The sequence below is a fragment of the Capsaspora owczarzaki genome (genome assembly GCF_000151315.2).
Source record: "Capsaspora owczarzaki ATCC 30864 unplaced genomic scaffold supercont2.6, whole genome shotgun sequence".
In the NCBI taxonomy this organism is placed as follows: domain Eukaryota; class Filasterea; order Ministeriida; family Capsasporidae; genus Capsaspora; species Capsaspora owczarzaki.
Window position 1 is genome coordinate 1,342,602 of NW_011887297.1, and position 17,627 is coordinate 1,360,228.

At 54.5% G+C, this 17,627-nt stretch overlaps 7 protein-coding genes across 7 annotated transcripts; 2 read left to right on the forward strand and 5 right to left on the reverse strand.

Moving 5' to 3' along the window:
- The first annotated feature begins 1 nt into the window (after nucleotide 1).
- On the forward strand, nucleotides 2–2,296 carry CAOG_04407 (hypothetical protein). The gene is made up of 2 exons (XM_004348185.2): nucleotides 2–1,008; nucleotides 1,102–2,296. Exons 1-2 carry the CDS (start codon nucleotides 26–28, stop codon nucleotides 2,174–2,176), a joined length of 2,058 nt encoding a protein of 685 aa, XP_004348235.2. The 5' UTR covers nucleotides 2–25; the 3' UTR covers nucleotides 2,177–2,296.
- CAOG_04408 (tubulin folding cofactor B) lies at nucleotides 2,228–3,366 on the reverse strand. The gene is made up of 4 exons (XM_004348186.2): nucleotides 3,249–3,366; nucleotides 2,986–3,129; nucleotides 2,751–2,850; nucleotides 2,228–2,668 (listed from the first exon to the last, which is right to left on the reverse strand). The coding sequence occupies exons 1-4, from the start codon at nucleotides 3,345–3,347 to the stop codon at nucleotides 2,307–2,309; spliced, it is 705 nt and encodes a 234-aa protein (XP_004348236.1). The 5' UTR covers nucleotides 3,348–3,366; the 3' UTR covers nucleotides 2,228–2,306.
- Nucleotides 3,367–3,409: 43 nt separating this feature from the next.
- CAOG_08778 (hypothetical protein) lies at nucleotides 3,410–5,645 on the reverse strand. The gene is made up of 6 exons (XM_011272106.1): nucleotides 5,312–5,645; nucleotides 5,148–5,211; nucleotides 5,006–5,068; nucleotides 4,488–4,920; nucleotides 3,740–4,375; nucleotides 3,410–3,633 (listed from the first exon to the last, which is right to left on the reverse strand). The coding sequence occupies exons 1-6, from the start codon at nucleotides 5,601–5,603 to the stop codon at nucleotides 3,514–3,516; spliced, it is 1,608 nt and encodes a 535-aa protein (XP_011270408.1). The 5' UTR covers nucleotides 5,604–5,645; the 3' UTR covers nucleotides 3,410–3,513.
- A 121-nt stretch (nucleotides 5,646–5,766) lies between these two features.
- On the forward strand, nucleotides 5,767–7,194 carry CAOG_04411 (hypothetical protein). The gene is made up of 2 exons (XM_004348189.2): nucleotides 5,767–6,609; nucleotides 6,741–7,194. The coding sequence occupies exons 1-2, from the start codon at nucleotides 5,942–5,944 to the stop codon at nucleotides 7,075–7,077; spliced, it is 1,005 nt and encodes a 334-aa protein (XP_004348239.1). The 5' UTR covers nucleotides 5,767–5,941; the 3' UTR covers nucleotides 7,078–7,194.
- A 214-nt stretch (nucleotides 7,195–7,408) lies between these two features.
- Nucleotides 7,409–10,076, reverse strand: CAOG_04412 (hypothetical protein; the record flags this gene model as incomplete). Its single annotated transcript, XM_004348190.1, has 3 exons — nucleotides 7,409–8,188; nucleotides 8,278–8,403; nucleotides 8,499–10,076. The coding sequence occupies 3 exons, from the start codon at nucleotides 10,074–10,076 to the stop codon at nucleotides 7,409–7,411; spliced, it is 2,484 nt and encodes an 827-aa protein (XP_004348240.1).
- Nucleotides 10,077–10,179: 103 nt separating this feature from the next.
- Nucleotides 10,180–10,551, reverse strand: CAOG_04413 (hypothetical protein; the record flags this gene model as incomplete). Its single annotated transcript, XM_004348191.2, has 1 exon — nucleotides 10,180–10,551. The coding sequence occupies one exon, from the start codon at nucleotides 10,549–10,551 to the stop codon at nucleotides 10,180–10,182; it is 372 nt and encodes a 123-aa protein (XP_004348241.2).
- A 1,223-nt stretch (nucleotides 10,552–11,774) lies between these two features.
- CAOG_04414 (myosin-VI) lies at nucleotides 11,775–17,128 on the reverse strand. The gene is made up of 3 exons (XM_004348192.2): nucleotides 17,108–17,128; nucleotides 15,759–15,895; nucleotides 11,775–15,649 (listed from the first exon to the last, which is right to left on the reverse strand). Exons 2-3 carry the CDS (start codon nucleotides 15,870–15,872, stop codon nucleotides 12,008–12,010), a joined length of 3,756 nt encoding a protein of 1,251 aa, XP_004348242.2. The 5' UTR covers nucleotides 15,873–15,895; nucleotides 17,108–17,128; the 3' UTR covers nucleotides 11,775–12,007.
- Between the last annotated feature and the right edge of the window lie 499 nt (nucleotides 17,129–17,627).

A 17,627-nucleotide genomic window follows, 5' to 3' on the forward strand; every position in this document is an offset into this window, starting at 1 on the left:
TTCAACTTCGTGAGCACTCGACGAAATGCAGCAGATGCGCGCAGTGTCGCTGGTCGACCGCCTCTCGCTGGGCTTCAACGGGAACATGTTTGCGCCTGCGATTTGCCTTGCCGACGTAGACAACGACGGCGACTCTGAGCTGGTTGTCGCGAACGTCAACGGCGAGCTGGCCATCTTCAAGGGCGGCCCGTTCGTCGACCCCGCCGCGCAGATGGCTCCGTGGCGCATGGCGAGCGATCTGGGCACCATTGCGTGTCTGGGCGTCGGCGATCTGCTCCAGTCCGGCCAGAACGTCCTCGTCGCCATCAACGCGATTGGCGAGTGCGTTGTCTTTGCGCTCGACCATGCGACGCAGCCGCCGGCCAGCAGCGGACCCGGAAGCAGATCGGGTGCTGCTGGAGGAGCCCCGTCCTCTGCCACGCCGTTCCCTGCTGGGTTGTCAGGATCCGCGCCAGGTGCGCCCAGTGCAAGTGCAACTCCGGTGCCGAGATCGGCCGCGTCAACTCCGACGCCAGGCGCGAACGCTCCGTCCACTTCAAGCACATCCACCACCACCACCACCACACAAGCCTCAGCTAGTGGTTTGTCTGGCACGGCAGCGGCTGGTAGCACGGCCGCGAGTGGCCCGAATGCTTCCAGCACGCGCGACTTTCCATGCGAAATGGTCAGACCGGTCATGACTCTGCGTGTTGCAATCAATGTCAAGTCCATGCTGATTGCTGACATCGATGGAGATGGGAATAACGAGCTCGTGGTCGGGCGTACCGATCGTGTCGTCCATGCGTACCGCTGGGAACCGGATGTGCTGGCGCCGACGACGGTTCAACCACCAGCAGTGTCAAGTACGCGCAGCTCAATGACCTCAGTTGCCACCATTCCTCCCGTCTCGGGCGGCGGATTTCCGAGCAGTAGTAGTGGTGGACTCGATGCAGGAATAGCTTCGTTGTCCGCCGACGCCCGGATACGTAATCTTCAGTTTGCCAAGGGGCGACTTGTTGCTGTCCGAAAGTAAGTGCAGCAAAATGTTCTGCGTGTCCTCGCCTCAAACTGCCTTCCTAACGTCTCCATTCCTCTTTTTTTCTCTCTCTCTTTTGATGCCAGATGGGACATGCCTGGACAGCTTGGCTCCATGTCGATGAGCATGCACCCCGTCACGAAAACGTTGCGGCTCATCATTTCGCAGCCAGGAGGCACGTTTGCATCGATCGAGCCGGACGGCAAGGTCGTGCATCACTCAGGCACCGGTGTCAATACAAGCGTTGGCGGTGTCAGCGATGCAAACAGTCCCGTGGATTCCAAGAGCGGCGTGACTGCGTCCTCGCCCGATCCCACGCTGCCAGTTTCGCCCGTCGATCCGTCCATGCCCAACCTCTTGCCCCTCCGCGATCGAGACCGCGATCCTCTGATAGCGGCATCGATGGGAAGCATTTCGGGCTCGGCCCTTGGCGCATCCACTGAAGTCGCTGGCAACGTCGTGCGCTCGTCTGGCGTGTATGATCCGTTGCAGGCTGCCAGCAGTGACCAGGAGAGCACCGCAATCGCCGTGTGCACGCTTGACGGGTGTCTTCGACTGATGGACTTTGATCGGATCTTGTGGGAGCTGTGCGTCGATCACCAGCTGTTTTCCATTTCCACGTTCAACGTCACTTCCGATCTTCCGCGTGGGCGATTCGATTCGACAATCCAAGATGGCGCTGCCAACAAGCCAACGGCCCAGTTGGAAGAAAACGCGCCTTTCGTCCCCATGCACCACGTCGCAGCGTGCGCATGGGATGGCATGACCTACATTGTGGACTCTCGACCAAGCGCCATTCGCTTCCAATTTGAAGAGGATGTCTGCGCATTTGCCGCCGGCTATTTTGCTGTTGAGCGCGGCAACAACGTTCCAGTGCTCGTTTACGTGACATTTAGCGACCAGATTTATCTCTACTACAACATCGGCCTCGAATCCATTGGCGACCGGAGGTTGCTGGCCGATGTTCTCAATTCCGACTCTGACCGAACTACCCTCAACCAGCTATCTGCGCCGCCCGCCCCTGGTGCCGAGATCTCACTACGAGAACAGTATGCCAAAACCATTTCGACCGCGCTCTACGGCGCATCGCCCGATGAACTTCGTGCTTTGATAAGCCGTCTCAAGGGTGGGAATGCGGCCAGTAGTCCGAGCATTGAATAGATGATTGTGTTGGGGGGGGTGTCATAGACTGAATGTTACGAAAGAAAAGTTGTTTTGTGTTTTTTACATCTGCAATAATTTCATAAAGAAGCGAAAAAAAAAAAGCATGTCTACTGTTGTCCAACTTGATCTACATTTCGTCTAGATCACTATCAAGATCAACCTCAGGGTAGTCACCCACGCGAACATAGGACGGGCGAACAAACGCGCCATAACTTTGGGGACAAACAAAGTACTTGACGCCGTCTACGGATCCATTGTTCTTGCCCAATGGCTCGTCATACTGCACACCAACCCAGTATCCTGGCTTGAATTGCGTCCGCCCAACAAATCGAACAACGCCGCGCTTTGCCATCGACGCATCGACAGTAACTTCGCAACGTTGGCCGACCGTGATGGCAGCCGCCTCTTCCTTGCCTTCGTCATTCGGGTCCTTTGCATCGTCTGCAAAGCGGCCTAGCTTGTTATTGCGCTTGAACGATCGCACGGTATCTGCACATCCCAATAGCAAAGCGGTGAGACCACGAAAAGTGCCGGGTGGACTTCAAGAAGGAGGTAACTTTGTATCACAAACCTGCTCGCTGATCATATTGCTCCTCGTTGAGTTCAAACTTTTCCACTTGAGATAAATCCTCAAACTCGCCGACACGCTTGGATGGATCGAGGTCAACCACCTAGGATGTCATCAGCATGAGCAAGTTCGCCCGGTTTTTTGGTTGCAGTCACGTCTCCGTGCAAATCTCTTCCCCGCAAAGCATGCACAGAAATCCACTCAATGAAAATGGACAGAGCGAAGTGGCTTGCCATACATGAATGCGCCAGTTGTCTTCGGCTGGGTAGGCGCCGAGCATGGCGTCGTCGTCAGCCATGTCGCCAGCGAGCTTGTCCCGCGGATCGAACAGCTGCAGCTGCATCTTGGAGTTGCTTGATCCAACCATCATCTCAAGCTTGACCTGCACAGAGTCGGGGAGCGGGTCGGGGGACAAACCCAAAAACGCGCGGGAACGGTAAGCATCTGCAAACGGGCATCCCGCATCAGCGAACGAACGCAGGTTTGTGCGTGATGGGCTACCTTGAGTTGACGGATGGTAAGTGCTTTGTCAAACCGAGCCTGGCGCGCAATGGCCTGACTTGAGAGCGAGCTGGTGACAAACAGATTGATCGTCGACATGCTTTGCTGCTGTGAAACAAAAAGGTAAGACTGAATCCGTTCGCTTGGTGTTGAGATGTCTGTCATGTTGGAATAGTGTTGTTTATTCAGGCGCGACGCAGATAATGGACACATCGAAAAGGGAGGCGGGGGGGAAATAACCAAAGCGAAACGACTGGCCACAAAACTACCTTGCGTTGACGAACAAGACAAAGCGATCAGTCATCTGCTGCGGGGAGACAAGCACGGCGAAATGCTTGATGAGGCGAATCAAGTCTACCGGGAGAATGCCAGCTTTTAAGAGTGTCTGTGCAAGTTTCACCAAAGAGGACAGAAGCGAAACTGGTCAGTCAAAACAAACAACTTACCAACCCAACTGAATCAACTACATGTGAGCCAAGCTGTCGGCCTACCTCAAACTCATAGCGAGATTGGCCTATTTGCACTTGCAATCCGGCCAATTTGACGGTCGCTATCTTGGCACGGGCGATGAGGTTGTCCCCAGGGATCGGGTTGAGCCGCGCGTACGGCGATGCCTCGAGCTTCGGGACGCATTGCGCCAAGGGAAACCATTCAAACGACTCGGGGCACTGGAGTTCGGACGGGGCGTACTGGCCCTTGTAGCGCATCTTTTGGCAAGTGTGCAGGTAGTAGCCGAGGTACTGGTACCGCAATGATGGTGTTGTGCGAACCAGCTGGCGAATAGTGTACTGCTCATACAGCGCAGAGAAGACGCCGAGGCCGAGCTTGGCGTAGACGGGGTCGTAGAAAAAGTAGACGGACGACAGGCAGTGCGGAAGAAGGTCGATCACTCCCACGGCCACCAAAACTCCATCGATTCGGTACTGCTGGTGGAAAGAGCCGTAACCGACCGAAGGCTGTGGCACGCACGTGGTGTAGTCTGGCTGGGTGATTGTAGGCACCAATGGCGAGTCACACAAGAATCGCTTGTAGGAACTGCGCGTGGGATGGTCCTTGTGGATTGTCGATTGGTACTTGAGGTACAAGGCGTATTCTTCATCTGAGAAGGAAGAAGGCACAAGCGAGACCTAAAGCAGGTATGGGGGAATGTTCAGGCCAGTTTCATTCAGTATGATTTGGAAACGGGTCGGGAAGAAACCAAAAAAAAAAAAAGAAAAAAAAAAGTACTTTTCAACATACCTCCAATTTGTGCTTGTTGTCGGGAGCGGTGAGTTCACTCATCAGCGATTCAAGAGAACGGGGCTGGTTTCGTGCCTTTTTGCTGGCCCGCACGGCCAAAATGTCTTCCAGCGTGGTCGCCATCGGTGTTGGCGGGACGGGTTGTGGAGCGGCTCCAGTGCTTGGTGTAGGACTGTCATTTGAGGCCGCGACCGATGCAGTCGTTTCTGACGTGGTGTCAGGACTGAGAGACATGCTCTTGGCCTGAAACAGCTCGCTCTGCTTGCGTTCGTGCTGATTCATGTCGGACGAGTCGGCTTTGGCCGCTTCTCCCTCTTCCTCCCCATCCGAATCAGTGTGATCGCCAAGGCCGACGCCCGTGCGCAAGTACTTTGCAATGCGCTTGATGTGCTTTTTGTGAGAGTGATGAAGCGCAATGTTGGTTGCGTCGCATCTATGATGAAAAGCAGCGACCCAGTGAGTTTTGTTACGAACAAAAAGTGTCATTGTTTTGGCAGCCTGTGTCCTGTGCATCATACCGGATTGTGTATAATACGCAGCACGTACTCTCGAGCTGAGGCTTGTATAAAAACTTGCCAGATCTACCAACCGCGCAAACGCAGCCAAACGCTCAGACAATCTTCGACCAAAAGCTAAACGAGCCGAAGCAGCAACTCTCACCGTCGCCAGCCGCAGTCAATCATGGCTTGATAGTCATCGCAGAGCAATAGGTGTGCATGAGCTCCTGCCAAAACACGCGACACATCCAAAAAGTCAATCTCTCCTTGCGTTCTCAGACTTGCTCAGAATTGCCACGCTCTGAGCTCTCGTGTTGCTGCCCGCACCGTAGTTCTTGCTGTCGGGTGCGATCTTGCCCTTCTGGTCGCAGTAGCCACAGTCGCTCCCGTACAGCCCCTCCAGCGAGACGACCGATCGCGGCAGAGACGACGAAGGCTTCTTGGGCGGTGGTGGTTGGTGTGTTGCCGCGGTGGTTGCGCCTGACACTGTGGTTGCATCAGCCGCCTGCTTTGGCTTGGCTGTTGCTTCCGAGCGCTTGTTCTTCCCCTTCGCACTGGCGGCGGTGGCGGTGGCGGTGGCGGTGGCGGGCGACGGGCCTGGGGCTGAAACTGCTTCCATTGTTTGCTTGTCTCTCTCTCAAGGAGACAGACAGACGACCCACCAACAAAAGGACTAGACTACGATTCAAATTCATTCAAAACAGACGAATTTTGTCTTTGAAGCAGATGGTCATTGATGTTTGAAACCCCATTTCATCGACTCACTCACCTCACTCGTCATTCGTTGTGGTTCCCAAGTGTGGTTTGGTTGAGTTTGCTGCTGTGTGTAGGATTTTGACACATTTTTATTGGTCTTCCCCGACGAACGACGCACGACGAAACGACGAATAGCGTTCCATTCTCAGAAGCCGGCTTTGCTAAGAAGTAGTGCTCAAGTTATTGGTTTCAGACCCCAGAATGCTGCCTGTGCCGGGACGACTGCGCACGGCGAGGGGTCTGCGTGCATTGCTGATCGTTACAATGGTCGCCATCATCATTCTGCACGGGTTCCCATCCGTCTTGAAGGTGCAGATCTGGCGCGGGATGCGGTTGAGCGACGCGCTCGAGTTGGCCGTGCCGCTGATTGTCTGCGCACTGCTCTTCACGCTGATGCACGCACAAGTCACTGGAGTGCGCCAGACGCTTGGTGCCATGGCTGATATGCTGCGCGGCCGCAGGAGCCGGCAGAATAGCGACAAGCCGTGGCGCGACGGCGGCGCGAATCAGGAGGAACTACGTCCAATGCCAGCCAATCTCGACCTCCCGCCGTCCGCTCAAGCAGACCCGGCAGCCGGCGGAGGTGGCTTGCTGAGCTCGGACAGCTCTGTTCTCGTGCCCGAGCCGCGCGCGCTTGCTGCCGGCTATTCAGTCACCATGCTCGAATTGCTCTGCTTTGTCATTCCAGCCGCCATCTACGCTACCGGCCACGGCGCACATACATTTGCCAATAGGATCAAGGGCTTGCTCAAGACGGAAGTGCCCGAAACCAGCAATGTGTTTATCGTGGCCGACTTTCTTGACGAGAAGCTGTCGCATTATGTGTCGATGGCGGGATTGTACTTGATGCTCCTCGCATTGGTGTGGCGGTGAGTTGTTTTCCACTGCCTTTTTTTTCTCTTTTGCGGGTTGCAAAAGCGTTGGAGGCCTGCTTGTGGTGGTTGGTGGTCGAATTTGGCTCACAGAATTGTGCTCCTTACCTCCTGCTTCTGCTTTTTAGACACTCGACCAGTCTCCCGACCTTCCCAATCACGAACGCCACAGCTGGCCGGATACTGGCTCACAGGATTGGTCTTGTGCTAGCTTCTCTCTTTTTTGGCGTGTTTGTTGGTCTGGCTGGGCTGCAAGGGCACGTCGCACCTGTGGCCATCGCTCTGTTTGCGATTCAGACCATCGGTTCGTTGTATGTCTTTCGAAAAACCCTCAGCCGAGACTTGATAGTGGAGCACGCTCGGCCCGTGTGTGCTGCCATCGTTTATGCCTATCCGGCGGCGATTGTCACGATGGTTGCATTCGCCATCAAAGACGGCGGATTTTCCGGCGACAACATTTTGTAGCACGCTCTTGTTTATTTTCAGTGATTCTGTGTGAGAATTGATTGTTCTTCTTAATACCAAAGTACTTCAGGCATTTTGTGAGGTCTCTGCTTCGGTCGCCTCAAGCCTCCCTCGCCATTTCCTTTCGTTTTTGCTTCCATGTGGTTGAGTAACGTCAAGGGCGTAGGGATGGTGGTGGGTAAAAAGGCTATTTATTGTTGTAGCCCGACAGACACTTGACAACAAGTAACAAAAACAACAACAAAAAAACACACAAAAACACCAAAAACTTTACACTAATCCTCCCCCAAAGGAGTGCAAACACAACGCGGAACGCCGTTCATGTTCAAGTTCAGAGGAAGTGAGGAGTACCCTCATACAAGAAAGGGAACTTGGGAGCAACGCATTGCTGCTTGATGGCCAGTGTGTCTTCCAGCACGTTGCCTGGCTTGCGTTCCGGCGGCGACGCAAGCTGCTCCTTCAGAGGAACCATGGGACGGACGTTGCCTGCCGGCTCGCCATTTGCCTGAACAAAGCGGCCCTGTGCGAGGTCCATTGCGGGGTTGGTATCGAAAAAGTTGAAGGGCTTGAGCACAAACCCAGTCATGGAGCCCACGGTGAGCGTGATGGGAACGTCTTCGGCGTGCGGCTGGTGCATCATGCCAACAGCCACCCAAGCGACAATGTCCTGCTGGACAATGTTTTCGTCGTTGGCCAGAAAATCGTCAAACGAGACGATCGGGTCGTCGGGGGCCTGCATGTCGTACAACGATTCGGTGGAGCGCTCCTCGCTTTCGTGGCGAACGGTGACGGCAAGATTGTACTTGGACCACGACGCAGCCTTCATGAACTCGGTTTCCGGGGGCATAATGTTGACAATCGTCGCCATTGGCTGGATGCGGTAGCCTTTCGTCACGCCCCAGGTGTTGGTTTGGTCCAGGTTGACAATGTTCCAGTAGGACGGCGAGGTCGTATTCAGAATGGAAATCGAATTCTTCTCCGAAGGAACAGTCACGCGGTCGACATACTTCATCGTCTTGCTCGGGGGCAGGTAAGGATTCTTGGGGAAGACGCCAGTGCGGAACATCATCTTTTGGTATGAGTTTTGGAGGCCGCCAATGTCAAAGTCAATCTGTGGCGTACAAGCATGTGTACAAACAATTCAAGTGAGTCAAGTGCCACACACATCACGGCGAGCTCTCGACTCTGCCCATCAGTTACCTTGTATCCAATAATGTGATCGTGAAGATTGCCCATCGTATCGCTGTGGACGTGCTGGCCGTACATGTTGTCAGAGTTGTCGGCGTAGAACCCACCTTGCAGGTACCCTGTCGCTGACATTCGCACCTGTAATCAAGTCATCAACACGTACATACGCTTAGTCAGATCTTCAACAACTGAGAGACTCCCAGCAACCAATAATCCAGCAGACCATCACCAACCTCGATGGTGCCGTCCAGATGGAAAATGTAGTCGTAGACATAGTCGTAGTTGTACACGGTCACGGCAGTGCGGAGGATCATGTGCGAGCTGCGAACACCGCCAGCGCTCGAGTACGTCATTGAAAGCTTGGGCTTTGAGTAGTGGCGGAACATGGGCCCGGATGCGTCCACCTCAAACAGACAGATGGCGTTGTGCTGGGTCATGACGTTTCCAGCATTGGCCAAGGCATGGGCATCGAGGAAGGTGGCCGTTTCTGGGCAATCGACGCCGCGAATGAGCTCGTAGGACGACCAGCCCATGCCCCAGCCAGAGTCGAAATAGTTGGACGTGGCCTGGGAGGGCTGACGACCAGCGTAGCCCGCGTAGGCATCCTGGATGGCAAGCTCGTAAATGATGCGCTCGCCCTTAAAGCGAATGTCGCGCAGGTTCAAGCCAGAACGAATAGACGAGGTCAGCAAGAATTCCCAGCCGAGATACGAAATGGTCGAGCCGTCGACACGGAAGCGCGCGCCGTCGGGATAGTACGTGCGCGGCGCTTGCAGAGTGGCAAAGGCACGGCGCTCTGCGTTTTCGCGAGTTCGGATGGAGCTCCAGACGGGGACGGAATTGTCCGGCTGCTGCAGGGGCTTGGAGGAGGAGGCAGCGGCGGCAGCACGGTTGCCATTCTTGAGAGCCTCTTCACGCGCCAAATGCTGCGCCTCGGTGCCGGGGAAGGTCATCTTGATCTTTTGGAAAGTGGCATTGTTGTTGTACTGCCACATGAGCTCTGCGGCCGACGCAAACGGGCCCTGATTGTTGTAGACAAAGTTGGTGATAAACCAATTCGCCGGGTTGAGGTCGAGATGGTTGATTTGCATTTCAAGACCGAGACAGTTAATGTACTCGCCCTCGACAGCGTACATCATCCAAATCCAGCTGTGGCGGGTCAGACGGGTGTAGCCGCGCGGCGCATTGTCGGTGAAAAAGATGCCGCCGTCGTCGTACGTCGTGCCGTAGCTCTCCTGCAGCAGCGTGGTCAGGGATCGCATGGCTCCGCGAATGATGGGGTCCCAGGCAACGTACTCGTTTGCAGCGACCGGTCTCATGACCCACGGAATGGGTCCGCGCCAAAGAACAACGCGGCAACCATCCTCATCGTAGGGATCGTCGCTCTCCTTGATGGGAAGCGGCCCAACCTGGTACTCGTTCACCACCGGAGAGTCCCACGCGCCGTGGTACACAATGACGCGGGCGTAGCGCTTCGGGCGCGGACCACTGTGATCGAGAAAGTCGAGCATGGCAGCTTTGGTCGGGGGCAGCAGCTCCATCGCATAAATGAACGAGTCGCGCACGCCAGCCGTGCCAAACGGCGTCAACGCCAATGAGGCATTCCGCAGCATGACATCGCGCACGGCTTCGAGTTCGTCAGGCGAGAGATTTTCCAGAGGATGCTGCTGGGCAGGGGTCGTGGCACCAGCAAAGGCGTGGTCCTGCAGACCGTTCAAAGGGCAGGTGGCCAGATCGGGATTGGGGTTGACCTGCGGGGGAGCATTCACGCTGGTACCGGATGAAGAGCCGGAGAAGTGCGTACCAGCCATGGCCGCTGCAAACGCAAGGCAGCCGACAACGAGGATGCATCCGGCCAGGCGCCAATACGAACGCGTGCGCCAGCCATCCGCGCGAATGTACTTGCGGCTGTAGCTATTGCTGGCAAGCCGCGCCGCCGAGCTGTTTGGTACGAACTTGGAGGACCTGGAGGACTTGGAGGACTTGGAGGATGGCAGCAAATTTGGAAGGACTGCGTGCGCTGCCAAACTCCTTGTCGTTGTCGTTGTTGTTCTTGCTCTCCTCGTGAGCGTGCAGCTCATCGCTGCTGTCGTCGCTCAACTCCACAGTGTCTTCGTCATCGCTGAAGGCACTCGAGTGACCTTGGAGCAACGGAGCGCTGGCAAAATGCTCCGCGGCGGTAGGACCGGCATAATACTCCACCACGACAGACGAGTTCAAGTTGCTCGAGGAGATGCGTGCGTGGTCAAACGCCACGTATGCCTGCTGCGGCACCTCTTGCGACATTGTAGTAAATGTATGGTGCGGCTGGGAGGTGTCTGCGAGCCAGCGAAACACAAAAAACAAAAAAACAAAAAAGATTATATGTGAAATAAGAAGTGAGCTTTGCCTCTGTAAATCAAACAAAACAAGACGTCCCCCGAGCAAAACTTGTCTGCATTGTTGCGCGCTGAAGTGCGAGCCCACTTCGATAGGATGTGTGGAGTGGCTATTTTTGATGACAGCGTCCAAAATTTGAAAACACAAAAAAACAAAAAAACAAATTCGAAATGAACGCTGGCATTGAAGAACAGACGATTCAGTTTTACGACAACGCAACGCGTGTGCAATGACACAAGCAGCACCAATGAATGAGAAGGAGACTCGGCAAGCTCAAAAACCCCCCTCTTGCTCAAAAAAGTACAAGTCATGCAGGGCACAAAGGGAGCGACGCGAAGACAAACAAAAAAGAAACAGTCACCCAAAACAATACTGGTCGCGTCATTACACCAGCATAAAAAAAAATGAATAAAAAAACCTAGTTCGCTTACCGAGAGCAGCAATAGACGACGGTTGCGACGTTAACTTTGAATTGTCAGACAGGTTCGACGCAGGCAGATGCTGAACAGGCATGCGGGACAAAATCAAAGCAAAGCGAAAAAAAACGAAACCGAAAAAAAAAAAAAAAAAAAAAACGAAAAAGAATGCGTCAAAAACGACAAAACGCTTGGCTCAGCCCATTGAGTTGGTTGCAAGTTCGGCCACGGAGTCAAGAGCACGATATCGGATGTGAGACGGGATGATAATCCGACAGGCAGAATTGTGCACGAGGTTGAGTTGGAAATGAAAAGAAAGCAAGAACGACAAAAAAAAAAAAAAAAAAAAAAAAGAGGAATGGTTTCACACCCCCAAATTCGGCCAACCAACTCGTTCGGAAGACCATCGATTTGGACCGCCCCGGCTCGAGACAGCGCGCTCCCGGTCACATAACCGCCACAAACAGTCCCTTACGCAACCGTTTTGGGAGTGCGGGCAGCTCGCATGGCGTCGTGGATGCGACCACCACTTGTCAACGCTGAGCGTCATCAGAATCTTGTGCAATCGTGTAATTTTTTGGTTTTTCGCCCCGTTTCTCCAACAAGTTTTTTTCCCCCGCATAGTCAGGCCAGACCTCGTGAGCCAAAAGGCAAGAAATTACCCAGACGGGTTCGTACAAGGTGACTTTGTCCCCACAAAAAAAAACGAAAAGACGAGACGAGACACAATGAAATTATTACAAGTCAAAATGCAACAAAGGCTCAAGTGTGAAACAGCAGATGACACGCAAAGACAAAGCAAAAACAAGGCAAAAAAACACAGATCAAACGAACAAAGGAATAAAGGAAGCCAGTCAGAGCGAGGCACAGAAAAATAAGTGAAGTGATTGCACAAAACTAAATAACTCCTTGGCTGAAAGAAACGCAGGTTGTCTCTTGTTTGGTGTTTACTTCTTCTTGCTCTTGGCAGCCTTCTCCTTCCAGGCAGGCGTCCAGGGCTCGCCACCATACTTGGTCCAAGCCTCGTCAAACTCCTCGACCAGAATCTCGGCACCGCGCTTGCGGCACAGACCAGTCTCCTCGAGCGAAAGCTCGCACATCTCGAGGTCGTCGCGGCCAGCGAGCAGGAGAACGGGGTCCTTCTCGGGGTGCCACTCGAGCTGACGGGCAATCCATTGGCCATCAAAGTGGGCGTACCACCAGCCCTTCTTCTTGTACATCTTGGCCTTGTTGGCAGCGTTCTGGTCGGAAGGTCGGATGAACGGGATCTTAAAGTAGCGCTGCTCGCGGTTCTCGGCCTTGCTGGCAGTGCGTGGTGGCGGCGGGGGAGCGCCAGTGTCGTTGATTTCGGCAGCGTTCTCGAGCACTTCGGACGGGGCACGCTGGTCTTCCTCGGCAACGACCTCGGCAGCTTGCGCGCCACCGGGACCCGACGTGGCAGCGTTGGTCGCCATGTTCTTCTTCATGTGTTTCATCTTCCAGGCGTGGTAGACCTTCAGGCGGCGATGGAACTCCTCGCGGCAGGCCTCGAGCAGCTCGAGATCGACGGACGTGTTGATCGTGTCGCGGAGCTCGGCGTACTTCCACTTGGACAGATCGTGCTTGCCCTTCTTCTTCTCCTTGCCCTTGGCGGCCTCCTTCTGGCGCTTCTCCTCCTCCTTGCGAGCATCTTCGAGGACATCCTTGCCCTGCGACGTGTCCTCGGCAACACGGACGGCGAGCTCGAGATCGCGCTTCTCCTGCTCCTCTTGCTGCTTGCGCTGCAGCTCCTCCTGGCGCTCCTTTTCGAGCTTCTCCTGGAGCTTCTTGTTGGCAGCCTCGGCCTCGCGCTGCTTGCGGAGCTCCTCCTGGCGCTTGCGCTCCTCCTCTTCGGCCTTCTTGCGGGCAGCCTCGAGCTCGGCCTTCTTTCGGAGCTCCTCCTCGAGCTCGCGACGCTTGCGCTCCTCCTCTTCCTTGCGGAGACGCTCCTTCTCCATCTCCTCGGCGAGCTTGCGCAGACGCTCCTCCTCCTCCTGCTCCTTCTTCTTGGACTTGAGCTCGGTGAGTTGGCGGGCAATCTCGTCGTTGGCATCCTTCAGCTTGGCAAAGATCGTCTTGGGGTCGATCGTCCAGAGGCCCTTGGAAACCTCCTCGATAGAGTCCTCGACAGGCTTGAGCTTCTTGGTGAACTTGTCGCCGTCCTTCTTGAGCTTGCTGATAATGTCGTTGACAATCTTGAGGTGCTCCTGGATGGCGAGCAGCTCGCGGCGAGCGCGGATGCGCGGGCGGATTTTGTTTTGTGCGTTAAAGCGACGAATGACGCTCTGGACAAGCAGCGCAGCGTTGCCGCGGTAGGTGATCTTTCGTTGGAGCTTGATGGTCGACAAGACGCCGAAAATGACCTTGCGCCAGCGCTTGCGAACAAGCCACCGTGTGACAGTCTCGATAAGCGCCTTGAGGTTCTCTGGGTCGGCCTTGGTCATCTTGTCAAACTCGGCAAACTTGCCAGACTTGAAAAAGACCTTGGACATGCCAAACTGGAAGTGGGTCTCGTCCATGCCGAGCGCCTTGAAGAGCGCCTGGCAGAACGTGCGGGGGTCCAGCGAGGAGAGCTTGGCGGGCAGGAAGCCCTTGTACATTTCGTACAAATCCGAAAAGGCCGTGCGCGACGGGTAGCCGCCCTGGAGAAGCGTCAGCACCTCAACCATGCCAGCGCACTGCAGCTGCGACAGAATTTCGGCACCGCTGAAAATGTTGGGCAGCATCTTGAGGTTGGGCTTGATGCAGCGGACAAAGTTGGAGCGGGTGGCGCGGAGCTTGTCCATGAGCTCGGTGAGCTGGCTCGAGAACTTTTTGCCGACCGACTCAAAGTGCAGCTTGGCGCGCTTGCCATTGTCCTTGCCAGAGTCCTTGGCGTCGCCCTCCGCGGAGGCAGGCTTGCTGAAGAGCTCCTTGATGAAGGCGTCCTTGGTCTCGTCCAGCAGCATCTCGAGATCGGCGTGCAGGGCATCGTTGTTCTTGTCGACAAAGCCGACAACTTCGTAGCAGACGGCACCGGCGTAGTGACGAATCATAAAGGCCTCGTCGTCGGTCAGCTTCTTTTGCGAGGGGACCTTGCTCTTCTTGGGCGAGACAAAGCGGAAGTGCTTCTTGAACTTGTTGTGCAGCGTCTGGGAGAAGTGCTTGTCGAGCGGGGTGGGCAGCTTGGCCTCCTCGTCGAGGGCGGCGAGAATGCCCTCCTTCTTGTCCTCAATCATGTCGATGACGTCCTGGTTGTCCAAGTACTCAATTTCGCGGTAGGTGATGCCCTCCTTGGCGTAGATCTCCTGCTCTTGCTTGAGCACCTTCTCGTTGAAGAACTGCTGCAGCTTCTCGTTGCAAAAGTTGATGCAGAACTGCTCAAACGAGTTGTGCTGGAAAAACTCAAAGCCGGCAATATCGAGGACACCAATGTAGTTGACAGACTCGCTGAAGGGGAAGCACTTGTTGACACGGGCGACAATCCAGTCAAAGAGGCGCGAGTAGATGGTCTTGGCCATGGCGTCACGAGCCGACGAGGCCTCGCCAGTCTTGAGGGGCACCTTGTAGATGGTGCCCATGGCACCACCGCGGGTGGTCGACATGACGCGCGAGCAGAGCTTCTCCTTGAGGTCGTCCACGTTGACACCGAGCAGGTTGGCGACGGCGGTCGCGACAGTGATCGAGCTGCCGGCAACCTCCGAGCCGCCCTTGTTGTCCTTGGTGCTCTCCTCAAAGTCAATGTTGCCGAGCTGGAGCACAGCGCCGACAGTCTTGAAAATGTTGACCTGCTCCTCCTGCGACATGCCAATCAAGCCCATGGCCGTGGTGAGCTTGAGGAAGTCGCCCTTGTCGTCGAGGCCCTTGAGCGGGGTGGTGGTGCCCGACTTGAGGTAGCGGAACTTGTCGGGGGTCGAGAGGCCGAGCGCGCCAGCCATGTCTGCGGGGGCGCCGTGGCACATCTGGTAAAAGATGTGGTAGTTGCGCTCCTCCGACGCCTGGGAGACGATGCGGGACTTTTCGAGCAGGTAGTGGGAAATGTAGGCGCCCGAAACCGTGGACTTCGAGTCAAAGTGGATTTCAACAAACTTGCCAAAGCGCGACGAGTTGTAGTTGCGGGTGGTCTTGGCGTTGCCGAACGACTCGAGAATCGGGTTGGCCTGGAGAATGCGCTGCTCGAGGTCGCCGCTGGACGAGAGCGAGTCGGTCAGGTAGCGGATAATGTACTTGGTCGACTCGGTCTTGCCGGCACCAGACTCACCAGAGACAATGACGGACTGGCTGGTCTTGGACGCCTTCATGTCGCGGTACGCCTTGTCGGCAATGGCAAACACGTGCGGAGGCTCAACACCAAGCGACTTGCCGCGGTAGCGCTCAATCGACTTGCCGTCGTAGATGGGCAGCGAGGCGTACGGGTTGACGGCAATCAAAATGTTGGCAGTGTACGTGTAGATGGCACCCTTGGCATAACGCTTGCGCAGGTTGTGCAGCAGCGACGCCTCGTTCAAGAACATGAGCGCGCAGTTGTCGTCGACATCATTGTTGTCCGCGTCGTCAGCGGGGAAGACGCGATCGTACGAGACCTCTCGAGCCTGGACAATGGGCCAACAAAAAAAAAGCAGGAGGGAGGAGTCGCAGCAAAAAGTGAGTTTTTTTTTTCAGAGGAACAACAAAGGAAACCATTCAAAGGTTGCGACTTACCGCGCCACCGCCAGAGACGGGCTGGGCAGTGATGGTCTCGACTGCGAAATCGACAATGTCGCAGAGCTCGTAGCCCTCGTTGGTGTTTGGCGCCCAGACACGCTTGCCCTCCATGATGGATGTTGGGGTTGAAAGATCTGTTGAAGGATTCAAAAAAATAAAAAAATAAAAAAAAAATAAAAAAAAGTCAGTTTTGTGGCAACACTGTGGTTACAAAAAAAAAAAAAAGGTGTCGGGTTGCTTTTGCGGGGCGCGCTGTCAACCGAATGGGGAGGTCGGGTGTTTGTTGGATGCAAGTGAAGCAGCAGCATGCAGATCACGTTTCGTGGTGGAAGAACTGTGTCGCGAAGCAGCAGCGTGCACCAGAAATATAAAAGAAAAAAAAGGCAAAAAGAAAAAATCAAAAGCCAATCACAAACTGGAGGCGGCCGACCACAAACAGTCGCTCGCGATCCGCCCCCCCCTCCCCAAAAAACAGAGCAAACAGACAGGCGCGCATTTGATGCCAAGGTTGCTCGAACGAGAAGATGGACAAGAGGGGAAGGACGCGATCGCAGAACTTGGATCCCAATCTCAACAAACAGATCAGAAAAAAAAATCAAAAAAAAAAAAACACGCCCAAAAAGAAAAAAAAAGCGCAACCACAAAAAGAAACAAGCCAAAAAAAAAAAAAACTTGACGGTTGATGCTTGATGTCGACAGAGTGAGATGGCCCAAAACGGAACGGTCATGGAACTGCAAACAGACCACTGGCAGGGCTCCAGATGGGGCAGGGTGCCCGAATGAGAGCCAGCCACAGCTGAAACGGCGAAAGAAAAAAAAAAAAGCCAAAAAGCGATTTGTAATGGTTTTTCTTCTTCTTTTTTTTTTTTTTTTTTTTTTTTGTTGTTGTGTTTTGTTCTTTTCTGTGTTTTGGTTTTGTTTTTGTGAAGTTGGTGTTGCTGCTGGGCGACCGTGCGCGCGTGGCACCAGAGTGGAAGACCGCTACAGCCAGCACTGAGGGACAGGCGGGCCGCCAGCCGATCCCAGGATCAGGCCAACACAAGCAGCGCTGCAAACTGAACCATAAAAATAAAAAAATAAAAACAGATCTCCAACAACAACAGCAGGGACACTTTTCGGATGAGCCTCGTGTTCGCACGCATGACGAGCGCGCATGCCCTCAGTGACGCCCTGCTCCAGTCCACCCAAGAACGCGCGTGATGGCGCGGGCGCCCCAATGCGCTCGTGAATGGAGGCGGAAAGCGCGTTCGGGCAAACTTTCATTCAAAACGGCTTTGTTTTTTTTTTTTGTTTTTTTGGGGGGGGGTTTGTTTTTTTGAATTCTTTTTTTTTTTCGATGGCCTTACCTGGAAAACCAAAAGATGAGAATAGACTGAGAATTGGACAAATCGGGACAAAAGCCGCTTGATCGAGTTTCAAACATGAGGTGCTCACTTTTTGCACTACAGTTTCTCGCTCCAGGTCTGGGGGTTTGAAGTGAATGTAGCACCACAAAGAACCACACTTTTGATTGACTCGACTTTAGCTCTGAAACGTCCTGCAGCCTGGGTCGCTACTAAAGTATGCTGGCATGGAGGCAGAATTATCGTGTACGAAGAATATAGTAAAGATGAGCCACTCTAGGACCGGCATTGAGCTCAATTCATATCAAATCCAACCATGCAGCAGCTTTGCACAATACACCTTGTCAGCTGTCCCATCAGAGCACCAGCAGTAATGACAACAGCAGCAGCACACAGCATGGGTTGATTATTGTATCAAGCTGTTGCTGCGTGTCGTGGCCGCGCTCGTGCATCAGGGCTGGTCCTTGTTGCCGGCTCCGACTTTTGGCGGGACCTTTTGGCAGAATATGATAGATGTCGAAAG

Bases quoted from the DNA above. Each gene is read 5' to 3' on its own strand.
- CAOG_04414 (XM_004348192.2), bottom strand. From the start codon at position 15,872: ATGGAGGGCAAGCGTGTCTGGGCGCCAAACACCAACGAGGGCTACGAG. The intron at 15,650-15,758 runs GTAAGTCGCAAC...CCCATTGTCCAG, and splicing joins CCGTCTCTGGCGGTGGCGCG to GCTCGAGAGGTCTCGTACGA.
- CAOG_08778 (XM_011272106.1), bottom strand. From the start codon at position 5,603: ATGGAAGCAGTTTCAGCCCCAGGCCCGTCGCCCGCCACCGCCACCGCC. The intron at 5,212-5,311 runs GTGCGGGCAGCA...GTGTTTTGGCAG, and splicing joins ACCCGACAGCAAGAACTACG to GAGCTCATGCACACCTATTG. The intron at 4,376-4,487 runs GTATGTTGAAAA...TACCTGCTTTAG, and splicing joins ACAACAAGCACAAATTGGAG to GTCTCGCTTGTGCCTTCTTC.
- CAOG_04411 (XM_004348189.2), top strand. From the start codon at position 5,942: ATGCTGCCTGTGCCGGGACGACTGCGCACGGCGAGGGGTCTGCGTGCA. The intron at 6,610-6,740 runs GTGAGTTGTTTT...TCTGCTTTTTAG, and splicing joins CTCCTCGCATTGGTGTGGCG to ACACTCGACCAGTCTCCCGA.
- CAOG_04408 (XM_004348186.2), bottom strand. From the start codon at position 3,347: ATGTCGACGATCAATCTGTTTGTCACCAGCTCGCTCTCAAGTCAGGCC. The intron at 2,851-2,985 runs GTATGGCAAGCC...ATGACATCCTAG, and splicing joins AAGACAACTGGCGCATTCAT to GTGGTTGACCTCGATCCATC. The intron at 2,669-2,750 runs GTTTGTGATACA...TGGGATGTGCAG, and splicing joins GCAATATGATCAGCGAGCAG to ATACCGTGCGATCGTTCAAG.
- CAOG_04407 (XM_004348185.2), top strand. From the start codon at position 26: ATGCAGCAGATGCGCGCAGTGTCGCTGGTCGACCGCCTCTCGCTGGGC. The intron at 1,009-1,101 runs GTAAGTGCAGCA...TTTTGATGCCAG, and splicing joins CGACTTGTTGCTGTCCGAAA to ATGGGACATGCCTGGACAGC.